This window comes from Diprion similis, chromosome 9 (assembly GCF_021155765.1).
Source record: "Diprion similis isolate iyDipSimi1 chromosome 9, iyDipSimi1.1, whole genome shotgun sequence".
In the NCBI taxonomy this organism is placed as follows: Eukaryota; Metazoa; Arthropoda; class Insecta; order Hymenoptera; family Diprionidae; genus Diprion; species Diprion similis.
Genome location: NC_060113.1, coordinates 2,579,789 through 2,606,772, shown reverse-complemented (window position 1 = coordinate 2,606,772; position 26,984 = coordinate 2,579,789). Strand labels below are relative to the sequence as shown.

Here is a 26,984-nt window from a genome sequence, read left to right as displayed (position 1 = left end):
TTGTTCACCGAAAGGATAAAATTCGGATGAAAATATTTAGACTTTTGTCCCAATAAAAAAATCGGTCTCCAATTACCAACGATAATAGTTCGTTTCTCTGATCTTCACGTACAATAAGTATATTGACGAGAGTCACAGACCTGAGTTTATATCAGTGATGATAATCGTGTATAATCAGGCGCGTGCATGAGTCTCAAATAATATTCATTCTCACAATGAGAGTGCAAAAAAAAATGTTAATGCACCATTGTTTAATAATTTCATGGCAAGAAGATATAAATATTGCGTAAAATACTTTTTATTCTCCATTAGAATTACTAGAGATTGATATATTACCGAGAAATTTCACGACACTAAGTCGCCCCAGATCCCTACGTTAAAATATTCATGTTAAAGCAGTGCCCATTCCTTATACGTTACACGAAATATCACATTGAGATAAAAATTTGTTTATCAAAGACTACGTGAGTTAATAGACTTCAGTTTACCTGCTCTTCTGCATATATCGCCAAACTCTCCTAACAAGCGTGTCGACGTTGTAACAGCTTATTCATTTTACAACCAAAAAATGGTCATCCAGTTCGGAGTTAACGCGTGGTTGGTGTTGGTTGGTGTGCTGACGGTTTTGTACTTTTACGTTGGTCGCCATTTCACCTATTGGGAATGAAAAGGTGTGCCTTATATAAAACCGGACTCCTTGCTGGGCAACTATGCGGACGCGTTTAGGGGGAAGAGGCCTATGTCCGAAGTACTTTCTGATCTATACTGCAAAGCCAAAGGAAAAGGATTCGTTGGTATCTGGAACCTCTTCAAACCAGCGCTGTTTCTCGTCGATCCTGACATATTACGCGATGTTATGATAAAGAATTTCGACGCATGGACCGACCGCGGTATTCTTTCGAACCCGGAGACTGATCCGCTCTCTCAGCACGTCGTTAACCTTAATGGAAAAGTGTGGAAGGATGTTAGAGCGAAACTGACACCAACGTTCACTTCGTCGAAACTCAAGCACATGCATTACCTGCTCCTAGAGTGCGGAAAGGACTTGGAGAAGTACCTGGACTCGTTGGTTTCCAAAAACGAACCCATCGAAACTAGGGAGGTCAGCGCCAAGTTCACCACCGATGTGATCGGCTCTTGTGTCTTTGGGATTAAGATGAACTCGATGAGTGACGAAGATGCCGCCTTTCGTAAGATCGGGAGAAAAATGGTCGAAACAATGACGATTGGACAGCGAGTAGCCACTACTGTACTCCTAATATCTCCGTGGTTGTTCACGAAGTTAAAGCTCTCATTAACACCGTGGGATGTGGAAAAGTTCTTCATCAGAATCACAAGAGAGGCCTTCGAGTATAGAGAGAAGAACAACGTGCAAAGGCACGACTTCGTAGATCTCCTGAGGGGGCTAAGAAACGTGGACCAGCCGAGGGACAAGAACGAAGTCGGTATGTCAACTATTATTTTCAACATGGTAGCACCGATCAATTTCAAAGACATTATTACTTTTTTACGACGGTTTTCAGTATTCGATGACAATCTCCTGACTGCCCAAGCGTTCGTTTTCTTCGGTGCTGGTTTTGAGACGAGCTCCACAACGATTGGATACGCCCTTTATGAGCTGGCTGTTCACCAAGATATGCAGGAGCGTCTCAGGAAGGAATTGCACGAGATGAAAGCCTCTAACAAGGGTGAAATCACCTGGGATGGTCTGCAGAGTATGAAGTTCTTGGACATGGTGCTTCAAGACACGAACTAATTTGACGATCTGAATATTCATTTTTACACTGTACAGCGTATGCAAAGTCTGTGAGATCGACAAGTCATGATAAGAACTGAAATCACGACGCCGTTATCTCCACAGAAACATTGAGGAAGTATCCAATAATTCCACAAGTCAGCCGAATCTCCGTGAAGCCCTACCAACTCCCTGGAACGAATATAGTGCTTCCAACGGGATCAAAATGCCTCATTCCCATCTACGCCTTCCACCACGACCCAGAATTCTTTCCCGAACCGGAGAAATTCGACCCGGAGAGATTCACTGAGGAGGCGAAGGCCCAGCGACACCCTTTTACTTATATACCCTTTGGTGGTGGGCCCAGAAATTGTATAGGTAATCAATTAATACTATCACCATATATACACGTGCAAAAAGTTGAAAATTAAAAACATCACTTTTGGAGTTTGATCGATTGATTGACGCAATTTTTTTGCAGGTTCTAGATTCGCAGAGCAACAGTCGAAACTCGGTATCATTACTGCGATCGACAAGTTCAAGCTTTCCTTATGCGACAAGTCGCAAAATCCAATTCAGTATAAAAAGAGCGGACAATTCCTTCACGCGGAACTCGGAGTTTGGATAAATATTTCACGCCTTGGTGCTAACGATAAATGATCCAATTCGTTTCTTTTGGCTGGCTCAATACAGCCGATGAATCGATCGAGTATTGCAATCCAGTGTAACGGAATGATCGGCCGAAAATTTTGCACAAAGTTTACAATTCACGTCAAATGACAAGCTCAAGAGTATTGAGAGTATAATTTCACTTAAGAAATGTATTTCTGACCATTTTCTAATATTTAAAATATGTGCTTTGATCGAGCCTTTAAAAACCAATAAATTTTACAGAGAAATAAACACGTTTGGATACACCATGAATGAGAATAAAATAATCTTTTACTTATTCAAACAAGAATGCTTCAGTTCTCTACAAATATCATAATTCTCTTTGCAAAGAATATTATTAACACATTATATATGTATAGCGATTAGGAGAAAGGCGAAGAATCATTTTCCCTCATCGTTATATCTCTACGTGTGTATGTAATAAAACGACACCATTAGCTAGGCACTTTGACCTCTCTTAGTACCGCAAATTGTCATCGTTTTAAAATATGAGATGTTTTTTAATGCAGCTGGGAAAATCTGAAGCGACATTTAATTCAGTTAAACTTGAATGTGCGCACTAAATATCACACTTTTTTAATGAAGGTATGCATAATCGAATCCGGCAAAAACGATGCCATGGTTGTAGTTTTCAAATGCGAGATTATAGGTCTTACTTGGTGCTTCACGCCTGAAAATCGAAACAGTTATCAATTGAACCGACTACCACAGATTCTCGTTAAAACGTAAGTAATGTTTGTACCGTTTAATTGGCAGCCTTATCTTGAAAAAAGTTCGATTATCAGGTAACATGATGACGTTCGATTTGACTGTGAAAATATCAGCGGATCACCTCGAGCCAAATCTTATCTCGCCCGGATCTCAACGATAAGTGTCTCAATACTGTTATTCTGGAAGAGCGTCAAAAGTATTCGATCCGAAGGTGAGAGATGCTCTCTTATATAAACCGTATTTCTTAAATATTTTTTTTTTCAAAGTTTCTGGTACTATTCTAGGTACAACAGATGTCTGGAAAGGAAGATTCGTGAAATAGTTGTCGAAAGGAGCGATTATACGTTTTCAGTTACCGTTTTCAGCACTAAACGTCGCAGTCAGCTTCCGCTCGTTAAAACTTTAACTGCGTTTTTCCGAACACCACGTATTCCAAACTTGTGTGATGTATATACCTAAGAAAATAATTGACCGATTTCGATGAAATTTGTTACATGTATCTTTCCAACCTTATTTCCTAAGACAGGAATAAAAAAATTGTTTTGCAATCGAATAATAAAAACTATTCTTTTACTGCGGAATATAGTATTTTTTGCGAGAAATTTGATCTTCTTGTTTCAAAGCGTATCATTTCATCTGTTTTTAACATTTTTCATTTTTTGTTGGTTCATGTTCTGCGTTGGTAAGTGTTAGCGAATCACCAAAAATTGTAATAAAAAAGTTACGGAAATGTCGAAGAAATTTTCTCATTTAAAAAAAATTTCCTGCAACGTACAATAGCAAAGAAAAATCACAACGTTAGTGATCATTGCAGGTCGTATGATCTGATCGGTCTATCAGATAATGTTGGCAACCGGCAAGATGAATCATTAAATTTTCAGCCAGGATTTTCAGTGAGATAGATATTCGGATTGGCATTTTACGATTTGTTTTACAGGGTAAAAAACTGTCCTGAATTTTCAGTTAGAAATAACGCAGTCTTAAGTCACGGTGACGATGACAACCGGCAATAATTGCCTAGTCGGCATGACTATGCACAAATACTCCGGTAATATATATTCTCGGATTTCACTGATGCCGTCAGTTTGGTTTGAATCGACTCACCGAGCGCTGGTAAATTTAAACAGCGATCCAAAATTTGTTACCGATCAACGATGTTTCTCCAGATCGCAAGTTACCTGGTGCTCGCGTTGATCGCCGTTGTGACTGTAGTGTACATGTTAATTCAACGACAGTTTACTCACTGGGAAAGGAAAGGCATACCGTATGTGAAACCTGAATCCTACTTGGGTACCTATGCTGACATTGTAAGGAGCAAGAAGTCCGTGGCTGAATTGCTCACAGAACTATGGGGAAAAATAAAAGCTGATAGATTTGGCGGTATCTGGGAACTCTTTTCGCCGAGATTGTTTATCGCCGATGCAGACCTACTTCGGGATATAATGACGAAGAATTTCGACTCCTGGACCAGCCGTGGACTGCCAATAAATCCAGAGGTGGATCCACTTTCTCAGCATGTAGTAATGCTCGAAGGGAAGATGTGGAAGGGAGTAAGGGCGAAGCTGACCCCCACCTTCACGTCGGCGAGACTGAAGCAAATGCATTACCTTCTCCTGGAGTGTGCAAAGGACTTGGAAAAATACCTGGACTCGCTGGCTCAGAGAAACGAGTCCTTCGAGGCCAGGGAGGTCAGTGCCAAGTTCACCACGGACGTAATTGGATCGTGTGTATTTGGAATCCGAATGAACTCGTTGGGCGACGAAGATGCAGCCTTTCGTAAGATGGGGAAGAGGATTGTAGAGACTACACTCCGGTCACGCTTCGCGCTGCTGATGCAGAGCAGTTCTCCATGGTTGTTCAAGAAATTGAAACTTTCCTTAACGCCACCGGATGTGGAAAAGTTTTTCATCAAAATCACAAAGGAGGCCTTTGACTATCGAGAGAAAAACAACGTGCAGAGGCACGACTTTATAGATCTTCTGAGGAAACTCAAAAACGTGGACCAGCCACGTGGCGAGGACGAAATAGGTACGTTAAAATGATTTTTGCATACTATTAGGGCTGATAAATCTCACCGACATATTGACACCTTGACGTTTGTTTTCAGTATTCGATGACGCTCTTCTAGCTGCCCAAGCGTTCGTTTTTTTCGGAGCCGGTTTTGAGACGAGCTCCACGACGATTGGATACGCCCTTCACGAGCTGGCTGTTCACCAGGATATTCAAGATCGTCTTCGGGGAGAATTGCGCGAGATGAAAGTCGCTAATAATGGTGAAATCACCTGGGATGGTCTGCATCATATGAAGTACCTTGACATGGTGTTTCAAGGTACAAGCCGATTTGATTATTTCAATATTCATTTTGTAACGATACAACTGAAATCAATGATTTCACCACCTTTGCAGAAACATTGAGGAAATATCCACCAATTCCGCAAGTTGGCCGAGTCTCAGTAAAGCCCTACCAAATCCCTGGAACAGACATCGTGCTACCAACGGGGTCGAAGTGCATAGTTCCCATATACGCCGTCCACCACAACCCAGAATACTGGCCTAACCCAGAGAAATTCATCCCTGAGCGGTTCACCGAGGAAGCAAAGGCTCATCGACAACCTTACACTTTCCTACCCTTTGGTGGTGGGCCCAGGAATTGTATAGGTAAGTGATATAGTATCTATGATGACTATATTTATACGCGATAACTTGAAGATGTAGTGCGTCGATCCTGGAGTTATAATCATTGATCAACGCAATTTTCTGACAGGTGCGCGATTCGCGGAGCAACAGTCGAAACTTGGTATAATCACTGCGATCGACAAGTTTAAGCTCTCCCTCTGTGAGAAGTCCCAAAATCCAATTCAATACAAAAAAGGCGCACGTTTCCTTCATGCGGAGCATGGAGTTTGGGTCAAAGCAACTCGCCTTGGTGCTGACGATAATTGATTCCGTTCCTCTTGGATGACTGAATACAGTCAATCGAGAATTTCAAATCAGTGCAACAGAAGTTGTAGAGGAGGAGAGTGACGACAAATTTCTTATTTTAATTGTGAGGTAAAGCTAAGAAGTATTAAGAGTACAATTCTAGACAATAATCGCCTTAACATTTCATACCTTCTGTGCTTTAGTTTACTTTTCTGAAATTAAAGAACTTCTAGAAAAGCAAACACGTGACTCACACGCATGGAAGACAATGAGACAATATTTATACCAAAACATTATAATTATATTTGATAGTGTACGTATTAGAATAATTAATTTTATAACGGCTTAGGTGAGCTGTGATTTTAGCTGCGATTTTTAATGGTCTGAACAAAACTGTGCACTAACATTTCGAAAAGTCCCGGCTATAAAATATCTCGTTACCAAATTGTACGATTGTGGGATTATGCGGTGGACCAAGTTTTAAGTCAAGTAAAGTTCGGAGTATAAAATAGCGTGAAATGATGTATACGGTAAAACGACCATATCTAATCAGTCATATCAAATAAGTTCGAAGGAATTCGGACAAGTACAAGTTTAATTGCTGTGGTTAATATTCGAACGATATTTATTCGTTTTGTGACATGAAAAAGGTACTTTCAAATACTTTCTTCGAAGATAGGAACTAAATTCGTGATAGGTACAAATTTTGTTTACTTTATTTTATCTACTGGTTTGTGATGGGAAAATCTCATTGTTTGAGATGAATGTAGGAGAACTAGGATCAGGTGTTGAGACCACGATCTATAAGTAGAAAAAATCAGGTCAACGATAGTTAGCAAGTGTGGATGGCACAAAGCAGAAATATTCAAATTTTGTCGTACCTATTTCCAACATATTTTTCCAATTCATGTTATCGATAATAACCTTATAAGTGAGAAATAATTTGTACAATTAACTTTTGTAAATATGTTAGACGTCGAAGTTATTTGAATTATTTATTTAATTCGCTTTATTAATTGAAAGTAAATAAAAAAAAAAAATACCAACAAAGATTGTACAACTTCTCGTAGAAAAAAATATAGAGTCAGTAAGTAACAGTAAGTGAATCTTAGAATAATTAAAATAACGTTGGGTAGTGTGAGAAAACAGTGAAGTTAGTCGAAATAAAGAATGAGTCGAAGCGAGTTGAGTGCGAGTACTTAATATGCGGAGTCTGACACTTTCGTCATTTGAAAAATGAAAATCACTTCGAATCACGTGAAGTTGTTCGATAATGTTCGTCTAACTCGAAAGTGAACGCATCACCTCGCTCAAACGCTTACAAAAATTGCTCCTGCTGTTGAAATATAGACATGAGGTCACACCTGCCGCCAGGTGCAAATAGCCAAAGGCGGAAAAGACTTCAGCCTTCTCGTTCACACCGTGTATCTACCATCAACTCTGTTAAAAACAGTATGAGCAAAGTGCAACCGACGTACTAAGAATTATCTGAACTCTATTTTTTGAGGTCCAAGTGGATAAAGATCGATGGAATATTTGACACTTAGCTTCAAACTTTCACAAAATATATATAGATACTTGTGCTATTATACTTATGTTGTTATACGATTGTTCGATACCTATTGCTCGTCAACAGTTACTCACTTATCTCTGTTTAAGCCGAGTCACGAATTCTTAGATAAGAGAAATGTCTTGACAATATGGTAAAATATGGACAGGCAATTCATAAATCCAGCGTGAAAATGTCAGACATGGTATAATCAGGGTAATTAAGTGGTTTTAGGAAACAGAAAAGTACGTTCAAAATTTAAGACTACGTGGAAGCCAACTGACAAGTGCGATCGTAAGGTATGTTACTTGACAATCAGCTGAGATTTGGAACAAGGTAGATGTTTTGATTGATAATTTGCAATTATCGGGGTGAATCAAAAGTGTAGACAAGATTCTCAGCTGGAAATACCGTGAAAAATCAGAAGCATCAAGTGAATCCAAGCTAGACGTGGATATACGAAACTTATCTTGAAGCACTAAGATACCGCTGCGTTACGTCACCAGCGCGGATGACTGGCACAATCTCTTGGCCACTATAAATTTCCGGCTTCCGCCAGGCGAGAGCAGCTTTATCTTTGCCGGCGCAACGAGCACTGGAAATCATTCATTTTTCTGTCTGTGACGAAGCAGCAGACTACAGTTTAGATATTAGACCGGAATTTGTTATCGATCAACAATGTTTCTTCAGTTTCTAATTAATCTTGGGCTCGTGTTAATCGGCCTAGCGTCGGTCGCTTATATATTAATTCATCGACAGTATACTTATTGGGAAAGAAAAGGCGTGACGTATATAAAGCCTGAGTCCTATTTAGGCACTTATGCTGATGCCGTTAGCAAGAAGAAGCCCTTAGCTGAAGTGGTCAGCGAACTGTACGTCAAGTTTAAAGGAGAGAGTTTCGGTGGTGTTTGGGAACTCTTTTCGCCGAGATTGTTCCTCGTCACGCCGGACATGGTTAGAGACATAATGGTAAAGAATTTCGACGCTTGGTCCAACCGTGGGTTGACCTCGAATCCGGAGGTGGATCCTCTCTCCCAGCACATTGCCATGCTCGATGGTAAAAAGTGGAAGGTAGTGAGAACGAAGCTGACCCCCACCTTTACCTCGGCGAGACTGAAGCAGATGCATTATCTTGTTTTGGAGTGCGCGAAGAACTTGGAGAAGTACCTTGATACGGTGGTTCAGAAAAATGAGCCCATCGAGGCCAGGGAGGTTGGCGCCAAGTACACCACTGACGTAATTGGCTCATGTGTATTTGGGATCCAAATGAATTCGTTGAACGACGAGGACGCAGAATTTCGTAAGATGGGAAGGAAGATGGGTAATCAAGGTAACTACTGGGGTCGTTTCGTGCATCTGCTTCAGGGCAGTTCTCCGTGGTTGTTCCACAAATTGAAGCTTTCCCTGACACCACCGGACGTCGAAGAGTTCTTCCTTAGAATCACGAGGGAAGCCTTTGAATACCGACAGAAGAACAACGTGCTGAGGCACGACTTCATAGACCTTCTGAGGAACCTCAAAAACACAGACCAAAAGCTGAGCGAGGATGACGTAGGTGTGTTAAGGTTTCGGTTATTTCGCAACTTCTTCATCCATGAGTCTCAGCAGCATCCTTGTATCCTTCAAATTTGCTTACAGTGTTTGATGACAAACTCCTTGCCGCCCAAGCGTTCGTTTTCTTCGGAGCCGGTTTTGAGACTAGCGCCACGACCATTGGATACGTCATGCACGAGCTGGCCGTTCACCAAGATATTCAAGACCGTCTTCGCAAGGAACTACGCGAGATGAAAGCCGCCAATAATGATGAAATCAGCTTCGACGGTTTGCAGGGCATGAAATACTTGGACATGGTGTTTCAAGGTACGATCTGATTTTGGATTCTAATGGATTAACGATCCACGGTGAGCATGAAAATAAAAACAGTCTCACCTTTTCAGAAACGTTAAGGAAACATCCTATCGTTCCGCAACTCGAACGAGTCTCAGTGAGGCCCTACGAACTCCCAGGAACAAACGTGGTATTACCGGTAGGATCAAAGTGCATCATACCCATCTACGCCCTCCACCATGACCCAGAATTCTGGCCTAACCCAAGTAAATTCGACCCAGAAAGATTCAGCGAGGAAGGCAGGGCTCAACAGACTCCCTACACGTTCATGCCCTTCAGTACCGGACCCAGAACTTGCATAGGTGAATTACTTTTCCGTTATCATTTCAAGTAAAACTACTCTTAGAGATCAATGATTTTAATCACGTTATTTTCTCCCAGGCTCAAGGTTTGCCGAGCAACAATCGAAAGTCGGAATCCTCACGATCATTGACAAGTTCAGGGTTATTCTGTGCGAAAAGTCGCAAAATCCACTCAAGTACAAAAATGGTGCCGGAGTATTTCTCGTCCCAGAAGGCGGATTTTGGATCAAGATGACTCCCCTTGGTGCAAACGACAAGTGACATCCTCAGCCGTTGAACTGCTCTGTATAATAGAGAGTAAAGTTCTAGGTCACCGAATAAGATTCGTTGTAAATGTTTTACACTGTACTGAAATTGTGAGCCTGCGACGAGCCCACAAAGACTGCGTTCTTGGTTTAATAACCTTCATAAATGTCGGTACATAAAATATACTTTTGTATTGTCTCTGGGTGAAGAATCCATTAGCTATTAAGATGGGTGTTTATCACTTTTTTCGAAAACGGAAAGTAATAAAACAAGATGTATAATAAGTAAATACAATGAAGTGTGATTATTAGCATTAAAAGTTTCTTTTTTAGCAGAAATCGATTTGTTAATTCATCGAGTATCGATCGTCCGCACGAGACCATTCAAAAATGATGCCATAAAAGGTGAATATACGTGTCAAAAAGGTAAGACACCTGGATCGGAAAGGTGTTAAAGATAGTGGTAGACAGGCAGAAAAGTGTAGAAAAAAAGGCATTAACCGCAAAACCCCGATTCAATGGAATGTGAGAAAGCAACACGTTATCAAAAAAATTAAAAGCTCACAGTGATTGCCAGATGGAGATTGATGCATACTTCGGGTAATGCATTATCAATTTTATATCAGTTTTTTTCGCTAATCAGTCCAGCAGTGAAATGTGGAACGTGCAGCGGTGACGTAAAATTTGCAGAGTCATCTATTCGTGGAATAGATTTCAAATCTTTAAGCCTTAAAGTAGAGATAAACTGGGAGTTGAGTTTCAAGTTTAACCCACGAGACACTTGATTTTCAGAAACGCTTCACCCCTGAAAAACAATGTGTAAGCAAAAATCGAAGTTACAAGGAACTAGTTTTGACGGCAAGTCTCAATCTTTACTTACAAGGAAGCCTAAGTAGGTCAACCCCTCCAATTTTTGTCTAGTTCATGTATGTTGAAATGCATCGAAAACTAAGAGACAGATACATTTTTTATCTACTGATAAACGGTTCAGAGGAATGATGACGACCTCCAATGACGGGCACCCAACGGGATGATTCCTTGATGCGCTTGATGTATTTGAATGGAATGTGACCAACGCTTATATTTTTTAATAATGAATGCCACTCTCCAAGATATTAGTCAATAAATTCTAAAATCCTTTCGTTTTCGACTGATCTAAATCATATTAGACCATCAACGTTATCAGGTAGACGATACTTATCATAATTTCTTGCAAGTTATTATTACACGTGTCAGTTTGACTTTTAACGAGTAAACGAAAAGAAACGAGTAACAAGTGCAAAAGGCAGATCTCGATGCTAAAAAGTTTGAACAAGGTATGCTAGCTGTGAGAACAAAATATTTGAACGTTCCGAGAGATGGCTGATCGTATTATGTAAACGCTGAGACAAGGTCAGACCTGTTGTGAGATGAGAAGAGCCGGAGGCTGAAGAGGCCTCAGCCTTCTTCATCACGTCGTGCATCTACCATCTACTGGGTTAAAAATAGTACGGAAAAAGTGCTACCGACGTATAGAGGATTATTGGATACTTATTGCGCGTCAATATCTACCCACTTATCTTTATTTCAGCCGACTCACGATTCCTATGATAAAAGAAAAAGTGGCCTGATAATACGATAACAGATGAACAGGCAATGCTGAAACGAACCCTGGCGGTTACATGGTCTGATCAATTTTCCCCAAACAGCCAATGCTCAAAATTCAGGACGTGTGAAATTTTGGGTATTAATTTTCAAGACTAAATCTAACTGATTGCGACTGCGGTCTCAAGATGTGTCATTCAAGAATCAGCCAAGATTAACAGAAACAGAAAAATAATAAGCACAGAGAAGCTTTTCACGATGAAAAATAAAAGCGTTGAACCGTCTTAATCTAAGCTAGACGATGGTTATAGTGTGCGTCTAGTCCTACGAACCATTACACTGTACGTATCTTAGAGCGCCGAGTTACAGCTACGCGACGTCACGAATATCGAAGACCAGAAATCATCATGACTAAGCACGAAGCCTTCGCTCTCATATATTGCCGGTCTCTGCCCAGCGAAGGCAGTTTTATCTTTCTTAGTGCAGCGAGCACTGGGAACGGTTCGTTTGCCTACTTGTGACCAAGTGGGACGGAGTTTAAATCATAAAGTGAATTTTTGGAACCGCTTGACAATGTTTTTCGAGATCGCAATTAACCTGGGACTAGTGTTGGTCGGTTTGGCGACGATTGTTTACATTTTAATTCGCCGACAGTTTACTTACTGGGAAAGAAAAGGGGTGCCGTATGTAAAGGCGGAATCCTATCTCGGCACCTATGCCGACGTCATCAACAAGAAGAAATCAACGCCTGAACTGCTCCAAGAAGTGTTTGGCAAGTTAAAAGGAGAGAGATTCGGCGGTGTATGGGAAATTCTTTCACCGAGATTGTTCCTCGTCGATCCAGATGTACTTCGGGACATAATGGTGAAGAATTTCGACTCCTGGACCAGCCGCGGGATGACCTTCAATCCAGAGGTGGATCCGCTCTCCCAGCATGTAGCCTTGCTCGATGGAAAGATGTGGAAGGGAGTGAGGACGAAGCTGACCCCCACCTTCACTTCAGCGAGACTGAAGCACATGCATTACCTACTTTTGGAGTGCGCAAAGGATTTGGAGAAATACCTTGATACGGTGGTTGGGAAAAATGAACCCTTCGAGGCCAGGGAAGTCAGCGCCAAGTTCACCACGGACGTAATTGGCTCCTGTGTATTTGGGATTCAAATGAATTCGCTGAGTGACGAAGATGCAGCTTTTCGTAAGATGGGAAGGAGGATCACTGACAGCGTTTCACTCAAGACGCGATTAACGCTTATGGTTCAGGCCAGTTCTCCGTGGTTGTTCAAGAAATTGAAGCTCTCCCTGACACAACCGGACATCGAAGAGTTCTTCCTTAGAATCGTGAGAGAAGCCTTCGAATACCGAGAGAAGAACAACGTGCAGAGGCACGACTTCATAGACCTTCTGAGGAACCTTAAAAACACAGACCAACAGCTGGGCGAGGATGACGTAGGTATGTCAAGTTTTAGTTACCTGGTAGTTCCTTCACCCATGAGTCTCAGCAGTACCCATAGACTTCTTCGTACTTGTTCACAGTGTTCGACGACAAACTCCTGACAGCCCAAGCGTACGTCTTTTTCGGAGCTGGTTTTGAAACGAGCTCCACGACGATTGGATACGCCCTTCACGAGCTGGCTGTTCACCAAGATATTCAAGATCGTCTCAGGAAAGAAATTCGCGAGATGAAAGCCGCCAACAAGGGAGAAATTACCTGGGATGGTTTGCAGGGCATGAAATATTTAGACAAAGTATTTCAAGGTACGATCGAATTTACAAGTATTAAACAATTACGATCTACGGTGAGCACTCGTTTAAAAATAGCGTCACTCTTTCAGAAACAATAAGGAAGTATCCAGTCATTCCGCAAATCGAACGAGTCTCAGTTAAGCCCTACCAACTCCCAGGGACGAACGTGGTGCTACCACCAGAATCAAAGTGCCTCATCCCCATCTACGCTTTCCACCACAACCCGGAATTTTTCCCCGACCCGGAGAAATTCGACCCAGAGAGATTCACCGAGGAAGCCAAGGCTAACCGACGTCCCTACACTTACATACCCTTCGGTGGTGGGCCCAGAAATTGTATAGGTAAATCGCTTTCATCATTTCTCCTCCACGGATGACGTAGTAAGAAAATGATTCTCGTAGGATCAATGATTTTTATAACGCCATTTTTTTCCAGGTTCTCGGTTTGCCGAGCAACAGTCGAAAATCGGTATTGTCAAGGTGATTGACAAGTTTAAGCTTTCCTTGTGCGAGAAGTCGCAGAATCCACTTAAGTTCAAACTTGGCGCACGATTCCTCTACCCGGAACGCGGAGTTTGGATCAAAGCAGCTCGCATTGGTGCAGACGATAAGTGACGTCATCAGCCCTTGGACTGCCCGATATAACCGAGTGCAAAGTTATGCTTTACAGGATAGGAATCGTAGTGAATGTTATTTAGTGTAAAATTGTGATCCCGAAACGAACGGACTCATTGAAAACTACATTCTCTGTTCGATATATATATATTATTGATACATTTTGATACGAAAAATTTTGATGAAAGAAAAGTGTGATGTGAAATATTCTTTGTATATCACGATTTTTATGCACAAGATATTTCAAAATCATACTATATTCAACGATCATTACGCTCACGCGCTAAAGAGATTTAAGCAAATCTTGGCTTGTCACTATTCTTCTTAACCAGAAAAGTCATCGTTAAATTCAATCAGTAGAAGCAAAACTTGATTACTATTTCCTTTGAGGAGGGGAATGAAAATACATAATCAGCTATTTGATAAACATTTGTTCGAAAAATATTTTTATTATTGCTTACATAAATTTTTTTACATCGAAATAGAATGTGGCGAGTTCCGTGAAATAAAACTAATTTGCAATAAGCAAACAACTTGTCACGTTTTACTTACGTGTGACCGAAATAATTGAAATTGAACGCTAAACTATTCATTATCAACTCTTGGGACAAACGATAAGATTTTGTTCTGATATATTCTTCGATACTGCACAATTCACGTTGTCCAAAGTCTTTCTCACTCTATTATCTCGTGACGACAAGAATGGGTAAACAATCACAATCGCATTGGTGTCGAACGTCCGAGTAAACTTATTGGTGTTTGTTAATCTGTACGAAAATAAATCTGATAAGATATTACAGATTATGATAAGCGTGATAAGAGTAAAATTAAACAATTTATATGTGCTCATATGTCCATTATTATAGTAAAAATAATTTAACGACTTCAAGAGCATGAAAGATGCAGTATTTCCTCGAACACTGTCACTATCGTCTGGCAGAAATTCAACTGTAACGAAATACGTGATAAAAAAGCAGCATTTATCATTCGCGTGAGCATTCTTGATATCTAAGTGGAAAAATAAATATCACTTTATCGATTCCGGGATGTTTCAACTGTTCTACAGTTTTGCAATAATTGCATGGCGTAAATCATGTCACCAAAAAAGATACGTTACAATGGGAAAAAAACCAGTAATGACTTACGCATATTCAATAAAAACTTGGATTTACAAGTAACTGCGTAATTGCACTTATCTTGTAATTTTCAACCTCATAACCACTTGTCATATACAAAACTTATCTCACTAGACGCTATTAGATCATTCTTCTCCGTCGTTGAATTAATGTCGTCGATATATAAGCTGCGTAATTCCGTGTTAACTTATCAAGATGGCCGCCGAATGAATCAATACATCAGAATAATAGTTGAAGAAATCTGAGGTAGGGTATCAATTAATCCATCGCGACAAATGGCGGTAGCTTATCAACGTATCATGGATTCTTATAAATACGACTTTCTCTAGTTGCAGGGAAAATCCAAAACTTGATAAGTCTTATCACGACAAGGATGTATCAGCACATTGTACATAGATCGATCGCAGTGGTCGTCAGGAAGACCGAGCAGGTCTATAAACGAGCTAAAACTAATTGCCACCCAGAAGTGATAGAATCTTTAAGAGTCCTTGAAGGAGCTCGACGGTTGGGAGCTTCGTAACGTCGTTCCTCGCACCTGTTGACAGGTGCTACGAGTGGTAGGGAAGCGTGACGACTATCGGCGAATTGCTCACATCCTGGGTTATACATATCCAGGCATCCTGAGTTGGTGTTCCATAGTTGATTGGCAAAGAGGTATAACAGAAACGAGAACGTCATTGTGAACCCACATCACTCTATCGGCAAGGCAGGATTGCAGATAAGAAAAAGAAGTGACAGGCACTTTAAACAGTAATGAACGAGATGACATCGGTGACATTTTTTATCCACTTCTGGAGTGCTTTATTGACATTGTTAATCGCCACGAGTAACGGGTGTGATATGCAAATGGCGCTAATCTGACGGACAACAAATGTGCGTGATTCCTGTCGCAAACTGGGATGCGAAAACGTGAAATTTAAATCAATTTGTCCGATCGATCGAGAGAAGGCAGATCGGACCGATGATACATCCGTAATAGTTTCCAGACTGGTTCTTCGTTGTCTATATCGAGCTCGTGAGAGAAGGCTTGTAGGTACACCAACCACTTGCGTAACTCATCCGACGATTTCTCATCGGGGCTGCTGAAGCCTCGGGCATTAAGGCCCTTGCACCCATCCTTCTCCCGGTTCTCCACGCCTTCCTGAGATATGTTATTGATTACTACTGGTGCAATCGACACTCCAACCAGCCCATGGAATGTAATTAAAACACACAGCAGTTGACCCATCGCATCGTTTCTCTGATCCTTTGCCTCCCACGTTCCACCGAAGAGAGTCAAGCTCTTTGTAAAAAGAGAAGAAAAAGAAGTTTAAAAAATAACAATACGAGATCTTCAATCAGCTCGAACTCCAGACTTCTGAGCTCCGTCTTTTGGGCGAGTGTCAATGATCGCGGCGACGACGGCGCGTTCATCCGAGCTCAACGCTCCGGCGGCAATAAACTCGGCAACGTTTCCGGCGTGACGATTAAGCAGCATCCGACGCATTTCCTTGACGCCTTTCTCAATGGCAGCATTGCGCGCCCTTTCTAGTCGAAGTTCTTCTTGAAGCCTGAGCACCTCCTGAGCTCGCCTGGCTCTACGCTCTTCGATGACGAGCTCAAGACCGCGCCGATACTCGATCTGGATTCGTCTCCTAGCCTCAGCGGTGAGTCTCTGAACCCTGTTGTCCTCCATGACTCGACGCATAACAGCAGCAGCAAATTCCTCCTCCTCGATCGCGTGGCGCAGTCTCCGTTCTTCGACGATGACGCGATGCCGTTCGAGCTCAACCGCAGCCTCCTCCCTGGCCCTCTTGCGCCTTTGTTTTTCCTCGCGGAGCCTCGCCTCCTCCAAGAGCCACCGCTCCTCGGCAACAAGATCCGCCAGAAGCTCTTCCCGCTCCAACTTCCGGTCACGCGCCTCCAATAGGCCCTTTGCAACGGCCTCAATAACCGTGGCTCGCGCGAGCTCGCGCTCATCTCTGGCCATGCGAAGCGCCTCGGTCCTCCGTTCAACCTCCGCTACGTACTCGAGCTCTCTGAGTCGCTCCACAGCTGCAGCCTCCGCCTCCTGACTGCGGCGGATCTCTTTAATTTCAGTGAACACACGTAGCTCGCGCGCTGTTCTCTGGGCGAGCTCGAGCTTCGCCGCAATTTTGTCCGCCTCCCGAGCCTCCTCCACGGCCCGTGAAACCTCCGCGAGTATCCGGCACTCCCTGAGCTCGAGCTCGTGGCTCGCGATTCTCTTTCGCTCCCTCTCAGCCGCCGCCTCGCGTAGCTCAAGCCCGTAGCCAATTCTCACCGATTTCTCGATCCTCGCTGTCGCCTCCGACGCCCTCGCCGCCTCCTCAGCGACCCGCCGTAGCGCCTCACCTTGAGCTCGATCTCGAGCTCGCTCCCCGAGTCGCTCAGCCTCCGCCTCGCAGAGTTGAGCTCGCAACTCCTTCGCCACGTACGCCTCGCGCAGTGCCGCCTCCAACTGCCTCAGGTCCTTGTTAGAATCACGAATATCGCCGACGCGCGCGTAACGCTTAGCGCCTTTTCCGTTTTTCTTTACACCCTCCATTTCGATCAACGCCTGTGTACAGAGTCCGGTTATATTTTCGATACCATTGGCCTGCAACAGAAGATATGAGAGAGCAAAAAACAAGAAAAAAAAAAAGAAAAAAACAAGGGTCAAAATTTTTTACCATCATTTCAATGGAGAAAAAATTGAATTTTTCAAATTCCCGCGCGATTTTTGAACAAGACAGTGAACACTCCGGCCAAAAATTAACCGAACTCTGTACACGCAGTGGACTATATTTAAACGATTGAATTGGTTTCTCATTTTTTACTCTTACATATTATGATTTTCACGTCGCGTCGGTGAAATCTCACCGTTGTTTCTGTACGTTGCGTATAAAAAAAAAAGGACTTCAAATAATTCTTTCATCGCGTCTTACCTAAATATACAGCCGACGCAAACCGCAACAAGCGTGATGATAAATAATCCCTTATACACACTGACGGAACACCATAAATATGGCTTATCACATAAAATGAAAAAATAAGAAAAAGAAAGAAATAAAAAAATCACAAACACACACAGACACTCGTCACACGCACAGGTATTATTATTGAATCACAGAACTGAGATTGCACAGTCCATTAAGTGTAGAGAAATACATGATTGTTTTCGAATTTCGGAAGCACGGGATTCCAATTCCGATATTCAAAACGGAAGGCGAGATGCGGAATCAAAAAAATGCGAATTTCACAACCGCGTGCCAGACACGCAACGATTCTCTTTCCGCTTCGGGCTCCACGGCGCAAAACCAATGTTTACTCGGCAACGGATCAGGTCGTACTAACCGGCTCGCCATCCTGTGGGCTTGGCATGGGGAAACTCCGTAGTCGCTTTGAACTAATCCCGCCGGTGGGTTCAGGTTCCTCGACGAGCCGCCAGGTAGACGCGTTTACCGCACGCGTTATGTCCGGAGGGTTACAGACGAAGAGGTACTCTGGGGGTCGGCCGAACGAGAGAACCGAGATCTCTCAAATACGACGATGTTTCGTCAGCCTCGATTTTTGATCCTTCGAGGGAACGCCGAAAGCGCGAAAAGTAGCTCAGAAATGCGTTTTTAAAAAAATTAATATTTTTTGAAATTTTATCAATTATATTTTACAACGATCCCACGAGGATCGTAGTTTACCACCGTTTTAATAGGATAGTCTTTGATCACGATATTTTGAGATCGTATTTTCGCTTGTCAAAGTTATTTGAGAACCGTTTTTTCTCTTTTTTAAAAAGTGCGTGGTATATCGATGATTTTTATAAAGAAAGAGATAATAAATTTTCACACTTGTTTATACAAAATTGTGCGTACAATCAAGATTTGCTGACTTTTGAGAAACATCGTCGTTAAATTACGTGTTCCTTTTACAGTTTAAGAGTAAAATCGTTTATCGAAATCGACGAATTTATTCAACCGATGAATAAATCACCTAATGTATGCAAAGTGCTGAATCGATTTGATTTCCGTCAAGCTGCAGAAGCTGACACGGACACTTAACTGTCCATTACCATTAACCGTAATAAAGATAACGTATCGTTTAATGGCCTCTGGCGAACAGGAAAAAATCGTTAAAGGGTGAAAAAAAAAAAAAAAAAAAAAAAAAAAAATCGTCAACCAGTTCAACTAACCATGAAACATTCGATACACCTGCGCAGATCGATGTAATATTATTTGATACTCTTGAAACAAGTAGTTGCTCAAGTTCGATCACTGGATAGGATCAAGTATCAAAACGCAAATAACGTAACAATAATATAGGACAATAAAACCTACCGAATAGAAATTTAAAAAATTATCGTTAGAAATAAAAAGAGATAGATTATCAATGTCGGCATTAATATTCGCGTATCGAGTAGTAATTCTTTCTGAAAAGTTTAGATATAAGCATAAATTCAACTACAGCCTTTATTATCAACGAAGTTTGAAACATTCTCAATAAATTCACAATATCGATGCGAAAGCGCTGATGATAATAAAAAAAAAAGCAAAATAAAAACTAGAAATATTTTAATCACATTCAACGATTGCCCAAAATGTCGATTAATAACAATAATAATTCATCTAAACAAGCGATTCTAATAATCGGTTTGTCGTATATTGCCCCCATGGGCGGTCGTAATTGTCATCAATATAAATCGTCCAAACTAGCCTAGGCTAGACCACGAGACTCTATTCGGTCAGTTCATCGAGAAGCAACGTGAAGCCAACATCGATTACTACCAGTACATACCCGATACAGATGTCCATGTAACCGACGAAATACGCAACCTCATACCCTGATAACCGTATCGGGGTATCAATATTAAAGTATCAGGACTCGTGCCGCACACTCTGCAGCGTAAAAGGCTTCGGGTATATACAGATCGATGTCTTTCGGTGTTGCCTTTATTTTTTCCCCATCGTCGCCTGAGGGAAAAGAAAGAAATAAGAGGAAGAGAAAGAGGACCAGGGCATCGGAGCCCTCGAAAGGTGAAGGGCGTATTCCTCAGGCCGAAATTCGGGGCCCGTGGGAGACGCGGAGTCCTGATGGGTCGGCCATATGCTCCATAATAATTCATTGGCTCGGGTCTCTGAACCTTGTTCCTAATTCATGTGGCACGTCCCCTTGGCGTTGTTCCCGCAGTTTAGCTTTCGCCTTGTTGGCCTGTATAATCTAGGAACATCGGTTTCAGTCCTCGCGTAATTGGCTCTTTCCATTTCTTCTTGCGTTTCATTTACGCATATATTGAACATCCATCCTCCTCTTTTCCTTCATTGTTCGAACCCGGAACATTAACAGGAGGATAGGATTCGGCATGTTGACGAAATTATTCCAAAATATTCAGCTTTGTTTTTTATTCAAATATTTGTTTGTTTTTTTATTTTCATTTTTTTTTTTTCACTTCGTTTTGTACTTCCTGCTTAAATGCTTTGCGATTTTTACTAGTCAATTTTACAGTCAAATTACAGAGTTACTTAAACAACAAGTGTTAAAATTAAGGCTCAAAAAGTAAAACAGAACTTCACATAGTTGAAATAATTTTTGTAGAATCTTTTTTTTTTTTTTTTTTTTTTTTTTCGCAAAAAGAGAAACGTTGTTCCAAAATGCATAATTTCTCTAGAACAAATGACGATTCGGTGTACCTTATACCTACAGATGGAAAAAATTCCAAAAATGGCAGGTAGTTTGAATTCAAATCATCGTGTACTTGCAAAAATTTCTTTGTCAAGTATCAATTGCATATTGTTTTTGTACTTTGTTTACTTAATGCGGACGGTTGAATAATTACGAGGAAATTATTTTGCATAGATGGTTATCTCCCGTTCAACTATTATATGCAAAACATTCGCAGCAGCTTTTCGCCAATTTACTTAAGTGCCTGTAAACTACTGCACCTGCAGCAATCCACTGTAGTTTTTTCAATAGAGATTCGCGTAACTTTGCAAACTTTACTAAAAACCAATGACCCGGATATTTCGCTCCGTTTATTCTCGCTCCAATCGTTATTGCATGTATACTTATAGAGAATTATCGGTAAAACTACCCTCAAAAGAAGCGTGAAATAGAGTTTGACAAAGAAAAAAAAAAAAAAGTAATAAATGAAAGAAGACGAGAAGATGCTGCAGAAGTACTATATGTATATTACTTTCCTACCATGCTTATGCGGAACTGACTCGCAAAAGGAAAAAAAAAACGAAGGAAAAAAAAATCACGGAAACACGGTATGAATATAGGATATAACGGAGAAACGTTGTATTTTATTATCAGAATCCTGTAGCACATTTTATATTCATTATCTCACTGCAGCCATTCACTCACTGATGTTTGCTCTGAGAATTTGTTTACCATATTAATAATTCAAAAGGTGGAGATTTTCATCAGTTCGAAAAAATAATCTAAAGAAAAGTAGTTCGTTTTATCCACTACGAAAAAAAAAAGCATCAGCGTATTATTATTGTTTATGAAAAATATCTATAAATATTTTTTATCGTAATACATAAATTGAGTATGACAAAAAAACGCAAAGGAAATCACAGCAGATTCGAATTCTCGTGGATAAATCTTTGAAAAATTTAATTTTGCTTTGGTAAAAAGATTTTCTCAACAACGTGAAATCGATCGGCTCACCTCGCGTCATCGTATTATCATCTATGGTAGTCGAAGCGGGGCTAAATATTATGTTAATTGTTCCGTGGCTAACGCGTTTTCATTGTTCCAAAGCAATTCCATTCGAGTGTAAAAAAGGGCACAACGTGCGGTGACACGGAAATAATTTCTCTAAATATAGAGGTCCAGGATAAGCTAGTAGATAAAACTCAATCAGCAACTCAATTTTCGGTTAATTTTTTACGCCTAAAAAAACTTTTCATTTTTTTTTCGCTTCTAATCTAATCATCTAATAAGAAATAGAGAAAGAAAAAAAGAAAAAGATATTGAAAATGAGTGTAATCGTTAACTATCGTAAGATAAAATTTTTGTTTTCATGATGATTATTTTCTGAAAATCGTAATATAATAATATGACATAAGATTTTTTTTACCGGTCTTAATTCTCGTAAAAATTTTATACCTTTATATATTCCTCCTGATTTTTTTCTTCTCCTCCGATAAGGCAGCGCCAGAAGTGTGATCGTTAACCCGAAGACTTTCTGATTCCGATTTCTATTGCCGGATATTTTATGCGGTAGATATGCGCGGCATATAAATTCGGATAGGAAGAGGAATGTGTACATCTGCGTTTCGCCGTAAAGCTTATCTCGAAAACGTCGATAACTACGTTGATGCCACTTCTGACTACCGCCCGTCGAAACCTTGGTTGATGGCTAGCAATTTTATCGCTATAATTCTCGAAGAGTAATTCTGGGCATCGTCGACGGGGATAATTTACGACGGCAGTAAAAGAAACCCGTAGTCATTACGCTATGAAGTCGGTTCAGAGATTAAGTGGAACTAGACTCTGAACTTGAGAATATAATCGACTTCAGAACCCCTGCAGGGCATAATGTGCAATGTAACAACCGTTGCATAATATTCATGCGAATTGAATTATTCGTCACACACGAACGACGAATCAACGAGATTCTCAAATTTCGTATTTATTTATTAACCGGAAATTAATAATGCAGCGTTTATACATTTTTTTCAGCGAGAAAACTCAATCGAGATACGGGAATTCGATAAGGATCCAAAGAATTTCCCCCTCCTGTGACAGGAGAGAAATGTAGTTCAAAGAATCTTGATGGAGTTCCTTTAAACGAGGGGAAACAATTAAGAACAGGAAAATAATTTATTTATAAAAGCTAGCAGCCTTCGATGATTTCACAGCAATTATAAAAACTGCGAATGGGTCTGATTTTCGACAAGTTTTTCGCGTTTGCGATGGACCGGAATCGATGAAACATTCTTGTCGTTCTTTATTGGCGATTATGTTATGGAAAAAACGGTCGGAGATGATCACGACGTTGACGGATTGCTCGAATTTACAATATCACTCCCTCGACTCTGCCGGGCGACAGAGAGGTAATGGGGTTTGAAATTTCACCCTTTTCTCTGTTTCCATCGTCATATACGTACGGGCACACATATGTTTCATGCTCGAGCGAGAAAGGAAGAATTCACGCGAGAGAACTCCGTCGGCGTTTTGACACTCGTCTCTTGTATTATTACATTCGCACAGGCGGCATGTGTCTGAAAATAAAAAGCGTTCCCCAAGCGGCAAAAACGTATAGCCACCCTCAGGGTTAGCTGGAAGCAAGACGGATTTGTCTTCTGCGTGCGGAAAGTATTTCTTTCCGAAAAGCATTTTGGAATTTCATTATTTTTTTCTCTTTTCTGTATTATTTCTAACGTCACTCGCGTTCCATCTCATGAGTTCAGATCGAAATCGAAACTTTTGGATTGGTAAGAAGATACTCTGGTCAACTTTCGAACGGAATTTCTCCCTTCGAACATTTGGGGAGGAGAGAAAAGGAAAATCCAATTGCATGAACATAGTTCGAGTTTTATTTTGGCGAAATATTTTATTTTGACATGAAGAAATTAAACTTGTAATTACATTTTGGATCTTATGCGAGATTGTTTTCCTCGATCCATTCACGGTAATGAGCCACTCGAGTGTAAACGTCAGGGAATCCAGAAGTCCACCAAGACTTGAGACCGATTAATTTTGAATCCTGGACCAAAGAAGAACCGTCGTTGCCCTTCGAAAATGGAGCTTTGATTAGTTCGAAGAACAATGTTGGTTTCCAAAATCCTTTTTACCTTCACCAATATTCATATCGAGTCGGATAAGCACAGTGGAGACTTACATGCTCGTCATTTTCGGAGACGTCGGTTGTTGCGCAAATGTAATCGTCGTTCACCGATACCCCAAGAGATGCGTAAGATCGTCGACATTCGTTGACGCCGTTTATGACTTGCCTGATTTTTTTCAGCATGCTGGAAGCACTCTGTAAAAGTGAAAAAATAAGTAGATACGAAACTGTGAAGGAAGTGGAGAATTTTATTGTTTCAAGAAAGGTAAAAAGAATTGATTCGTAAAATCGTTCGTTGAGTAAGCTTTGAGATCCTTTTAACAAACTTTCCATTTTTTCTTTCATGTTTTCAAAATATTTAAAGGAGATATTTTTCAGACGATTTGAGAAGATTTCACTGGTTAGTTTGGACAAAAGTGATTCAAAAAAATGCATCGTGATCGAGATTTACGTTGACCGATATGCAAAAGCAATTCTCACCCATCCAGACGCCACGGCAGTCGAGCCTTCCTGGCCAATTTCGGTCTCGTGTATATCAGGGATTGGAATTGGACGAACGGCTGAGTTGTACCTGAGATAACTGGCCAACTGAAAGGCAAGAAAGTTCAGGGCAACATTATAGTTTGATTTCTTTTTCAAAAATCTACAAATATAAATGGTATAAAAAAATAGTGGAAGAAAAACCTTCACCTTGAGCATTGCGATGTCGTTGAGACGATGCCCGTCAATCGGAACGAAATCTTCGTGACTGAGAATATTTCTGAGAGAATAAGAAGTCTCGCCATGAAAACTAGCCGAGCCAACAACGACGGTTAGATCCTGCGCTTCGTATCTGTAATTCGATATTCAAGTTCAAAGGTGATCCTCCTGAAGCCAGCAGATTCGATCACGTAAGATAACAAATTTCCGAGTTTTGCTCAAGAGCGGGATTAAAAAGAGTTAGAAAGAGTTGAGAGAGAGAAATTATTAGGGTTGAGTGGTGAAAATTATCAGATGAAAGGCTCGACAGAGAGTCTTGGGTTCTCGTATTGACGTTTCCTTCCAATTTGAAGATAATCTTTGTGGATTAGATGAGATATTTCAGGTCTTTGTGTATTAGACACGAGATATTAGGAGATACAGTGTCTCACCCGTTTACGCAGCTGGCCGTCGTTAGGATGTAGAGAAAGTTGAGAATGGCTCCAGTGCAGATTAAACTGCCATCAGCTTTTCGAATTTGAGTCTAGACATGGAACGCTTGGATTAAATTCCGAATTAGGGTTCATATTAATTTCCAAAAACCAACCCAGCTTCTGGCATATTCGTATACTATATATAATATCATCCTGTTGTGTGGTGAGAGTGACTTACACGTGTGTAAAGTAGGGTGGGGCAAAGTGGGAGCCTTAAGAAAATAATGCCTAAAATCAGAATAAAATGTTTACTTTTCATACGAACAATTATGTTAAATTATTATTTAGCTTTCTCGAGAGAAAAGTAATCGTAAATTCAAGTTTCAAAAATTATTTCACTTTTACGAGTTGAGAGTAAAACGCAACTTCAAACCTTTTGCGTTACGAGCTGTGCAATTACTCGAGTTAATGATTTCCGAATAATTCATATTCAATAAAAAGTCGAGGTGATTAATTTTATCCCTTGTTATTTAAAAAATTTCAGGGGGCCCACTTAGCCTCCAATTTTTTCAGGTATAAAAAATTTTAAGGTTCCCACTCTGCCCCCAGGGGCCCACTTTGCCCCCCTCTCCTCTACTTAAACGCATTTCTTCAAACATTAACTGAATCTTACACCTGTGATTACCTCGAAATAAAAACAACTCTGTTGATAATATTTTCCTTCTTAAAGTTACTGCAGTTTGACAGGTTCTAAGTTGTGGGCAGAACTTTGTGAGCCAGACTCGAGTTGGTACTTGAAGAAATATATTGGCTCAATCGAATTAGCTAATTGTTATACTCACAATGTACGGCGTTTCTGTAATTTCTACTGACGCACGGATCACTCGTCGGCCATTGGCTTCAGGGTTCGATGGTTCGGCTAGAAACCAAGCTAAAATTAATGAATAAAATTGCTCAGAATTGATAAATTATTTTGCATTATTTCCATCAGTTCGGCTCTTGAAATGAACTCGGTATGAGAATTTTTTGAGAACGATTAAACTCGATTGTTTTCTGCAAAACGAATTAGGTATTTGGATAAAAAATTCCGTCAGGTTCTTCAGCGAGAATAATTGAGACTTACGTTTTTTTTTTTTTGTTTTTTATTATTATCAATTCGATGTTCATTAACAAAAATATCGCAATTTCAGAAAAAAAAAAAAAAAAAAAAAAAAAAAAAAATACGAATCGATTATTTTATTTCGACATTCCATTTGATGGATCTGATAAAATGTAACGAAATTTTTGATTCACATACCTAATTAACACTTGACACTAATTTCACATCCGACGGACAGACGCGAGGTTGAAACGAGAGGTTTGACCAATTGCTCAGAGTTTAGATTTTACGAGCAGAACACCACGTCACGTCTGCAAGCTTTGCCACGCGAGGGTGAGCAATTTTTTATGCCTCCTAAACTCGGGGCGATAAAGACGGCGGGTATAATCCTGGCAAGACGCACGTGATCGCGTTTCGAATAACCTTTTTGCAGTGATTTATGAATTGTTGTGCAACACGTAGGTAGGTAAGTACCTTCGACAAGTGAAACCCAGATCAGGGCGAAGGTGGCGGCGGATATCAGCGACGACTTCATGTTTCGAGTAACACTGAGAGAATATCACGATTTTATTTCCAATCTGAAATTATTCCCTGACCTTGAACCCCTTACTTGTTTTTCTTTTTCATCACCACTCTGATGCTCTTATCGCCGATAAGAATGAAGCAACCGTATGTTATGCCATCAATTTTTATCTTTAAAAGCTCGAGCAGCTTGATGGGCTGCTGGGCTATATAATATATACGGATTTAGGTCTTTAGGCAAAGGAAAATTTAAACGCTTTTTTACACGATAGTTAAAATTTCATTCAAGAGATATTGATTTAGCTGCTGATGATCAATCGTCTTGCGGACAAAGTTTCAATTTTTTTTTTTATCATACTGTATTTGATAACTGTTAGATTT

General features: G+C 40.6%; 6 protein-coding genes and 1 pseudogene across 7 annotated transcripts in view; 4 read left to right on the top strand and 3 right to left on the bottom strand.

The window, feature by feature from the left end:
* LOC124410593 overlaps positions 1 to 18,138 on the bottom strand; it is a 55,343-nt gene extending 37,205 nt beyond the window's left edge. Inside the window, exon 1 of one of the 2 annotated variants that reach the window (XM_046889085.1) lies at positions 18,025 to 18,138. The gene's annotated coding sequence lies outside the window, so the exon portion shown is untranslated. Of the gene's footprint in view, positions 1 to 2,028; positions 2,041 to 18,024 lie in introns of those variants that run through there. The other variant, XM_046889084.1, reaches the window with a different exon arrangement.
* Positions 569 to 2,395, top strand: LOC124410601 (annotated as a pseudogene).
* On the top strand, positions 4,273 to 6,342 carry LOC124410599 (probable cytochrome P450 6a13). The gene is made up of 4 exons (XM_046889091.1): positions 4,273 to 5,146; positions 5,226 to 5,447; positions 5,525 to 5,776; positions 5,883 to 6,342. Exons 1-4 carry the CDS (start codon positions 4,273 to 4,275, stop codon positions 6,059 to 6,061), a joined length of 1,527 nt encoding a protein of 508 aa, XP_046745047.1. The 3' UTR covers positions 6,062 to 6,342.
* On the top strand, positions 8,169 to 10,198 carry LOC124410596 (probable cytochrome P450 6a13). The gene is made up of 4 exons (XM_046889088.1): positions 8,169 to 9,144; positions 9,228 to 9,449; positions 9,527 to 9,778; positions 9,858 to 10,198. Exons 1-4 carry the CDS (start codon positions 8,268 to 8,270, stop codon positions 10,037 to 10,039), a joined length of 1,533 nt encoding a protein of 510 aa, XP_046745044.1. The 5' UTR covers positions 8,169 to 8,267; the 3' UTR covers positions 10,040 to 10,198.
* Positions 12,090 to 14,692, top strand: LOC124410597 (probable cytochrome P450 6a13). Its single transcript, XM_046889089.1, has 4 exons — positions 12,090 to 13,057; positions 13,141 to 13,362; positions 13,440 to 13,691; positions 13,786 to 14,692. Exons 1-4 carry the CDS (start codon positions 12,181 to 12,183, stop codon positions 13,962 to 13,964), a joined length of 1,530 nt encoding a protein of 509 aa, XP_046745045.1. The 5' UTR covers positions 12,090 to 12,180; the 3' UTR covers positions 13,965 to 14,692.
* On the bottom strand, positions 16,417 to 17,667 carry LOC124410602 (meiosis-specific nuclear structural protein 1-like). The gene has a single exon (XM_046889094.1). It carries the CDS (start codon positions 17,643 to 17,645, stop codon positions 16,434 to 16,436), a length of 1,212 nt encoding a protein of 403 aa, XP_046745050.1. The 5' UTR covers positions 17,646 to 17,667; the 3' UTR covers positions 16,417 to 16,433.
* A 5,516-nt stretch (positions 18,139 to 23,654) lies between the features above and the next one.
* Positions 23,655 to 26,616, bottom strand: LOC124410268 (trypsin-7-like). The gene is made up of 7 exons (XM_046888497.1): positions 26,556 to 26,616; positions 25,825 to 25,901; positions 25,001 to 25,092; positions 24,561 to 24,702; positions 24,351 to 24,458; positions 23,925 to 24,065; positions 23,655 to 23,816 (listed from the first exon to the last, which is right to left on the bottom strand). Exons 1-7 carry the CDS (start codon positions 26,614 to 26,616, stop codon positions 23,682 to 23,684), a joined length of 756 nt encoding a protein of 251 aa, XP_046744453.1. The 3' UTR covers positions 23,655 to 23,681.
* Positions 26,617 to 26,984: the final 368 nt, after the last annotated feature.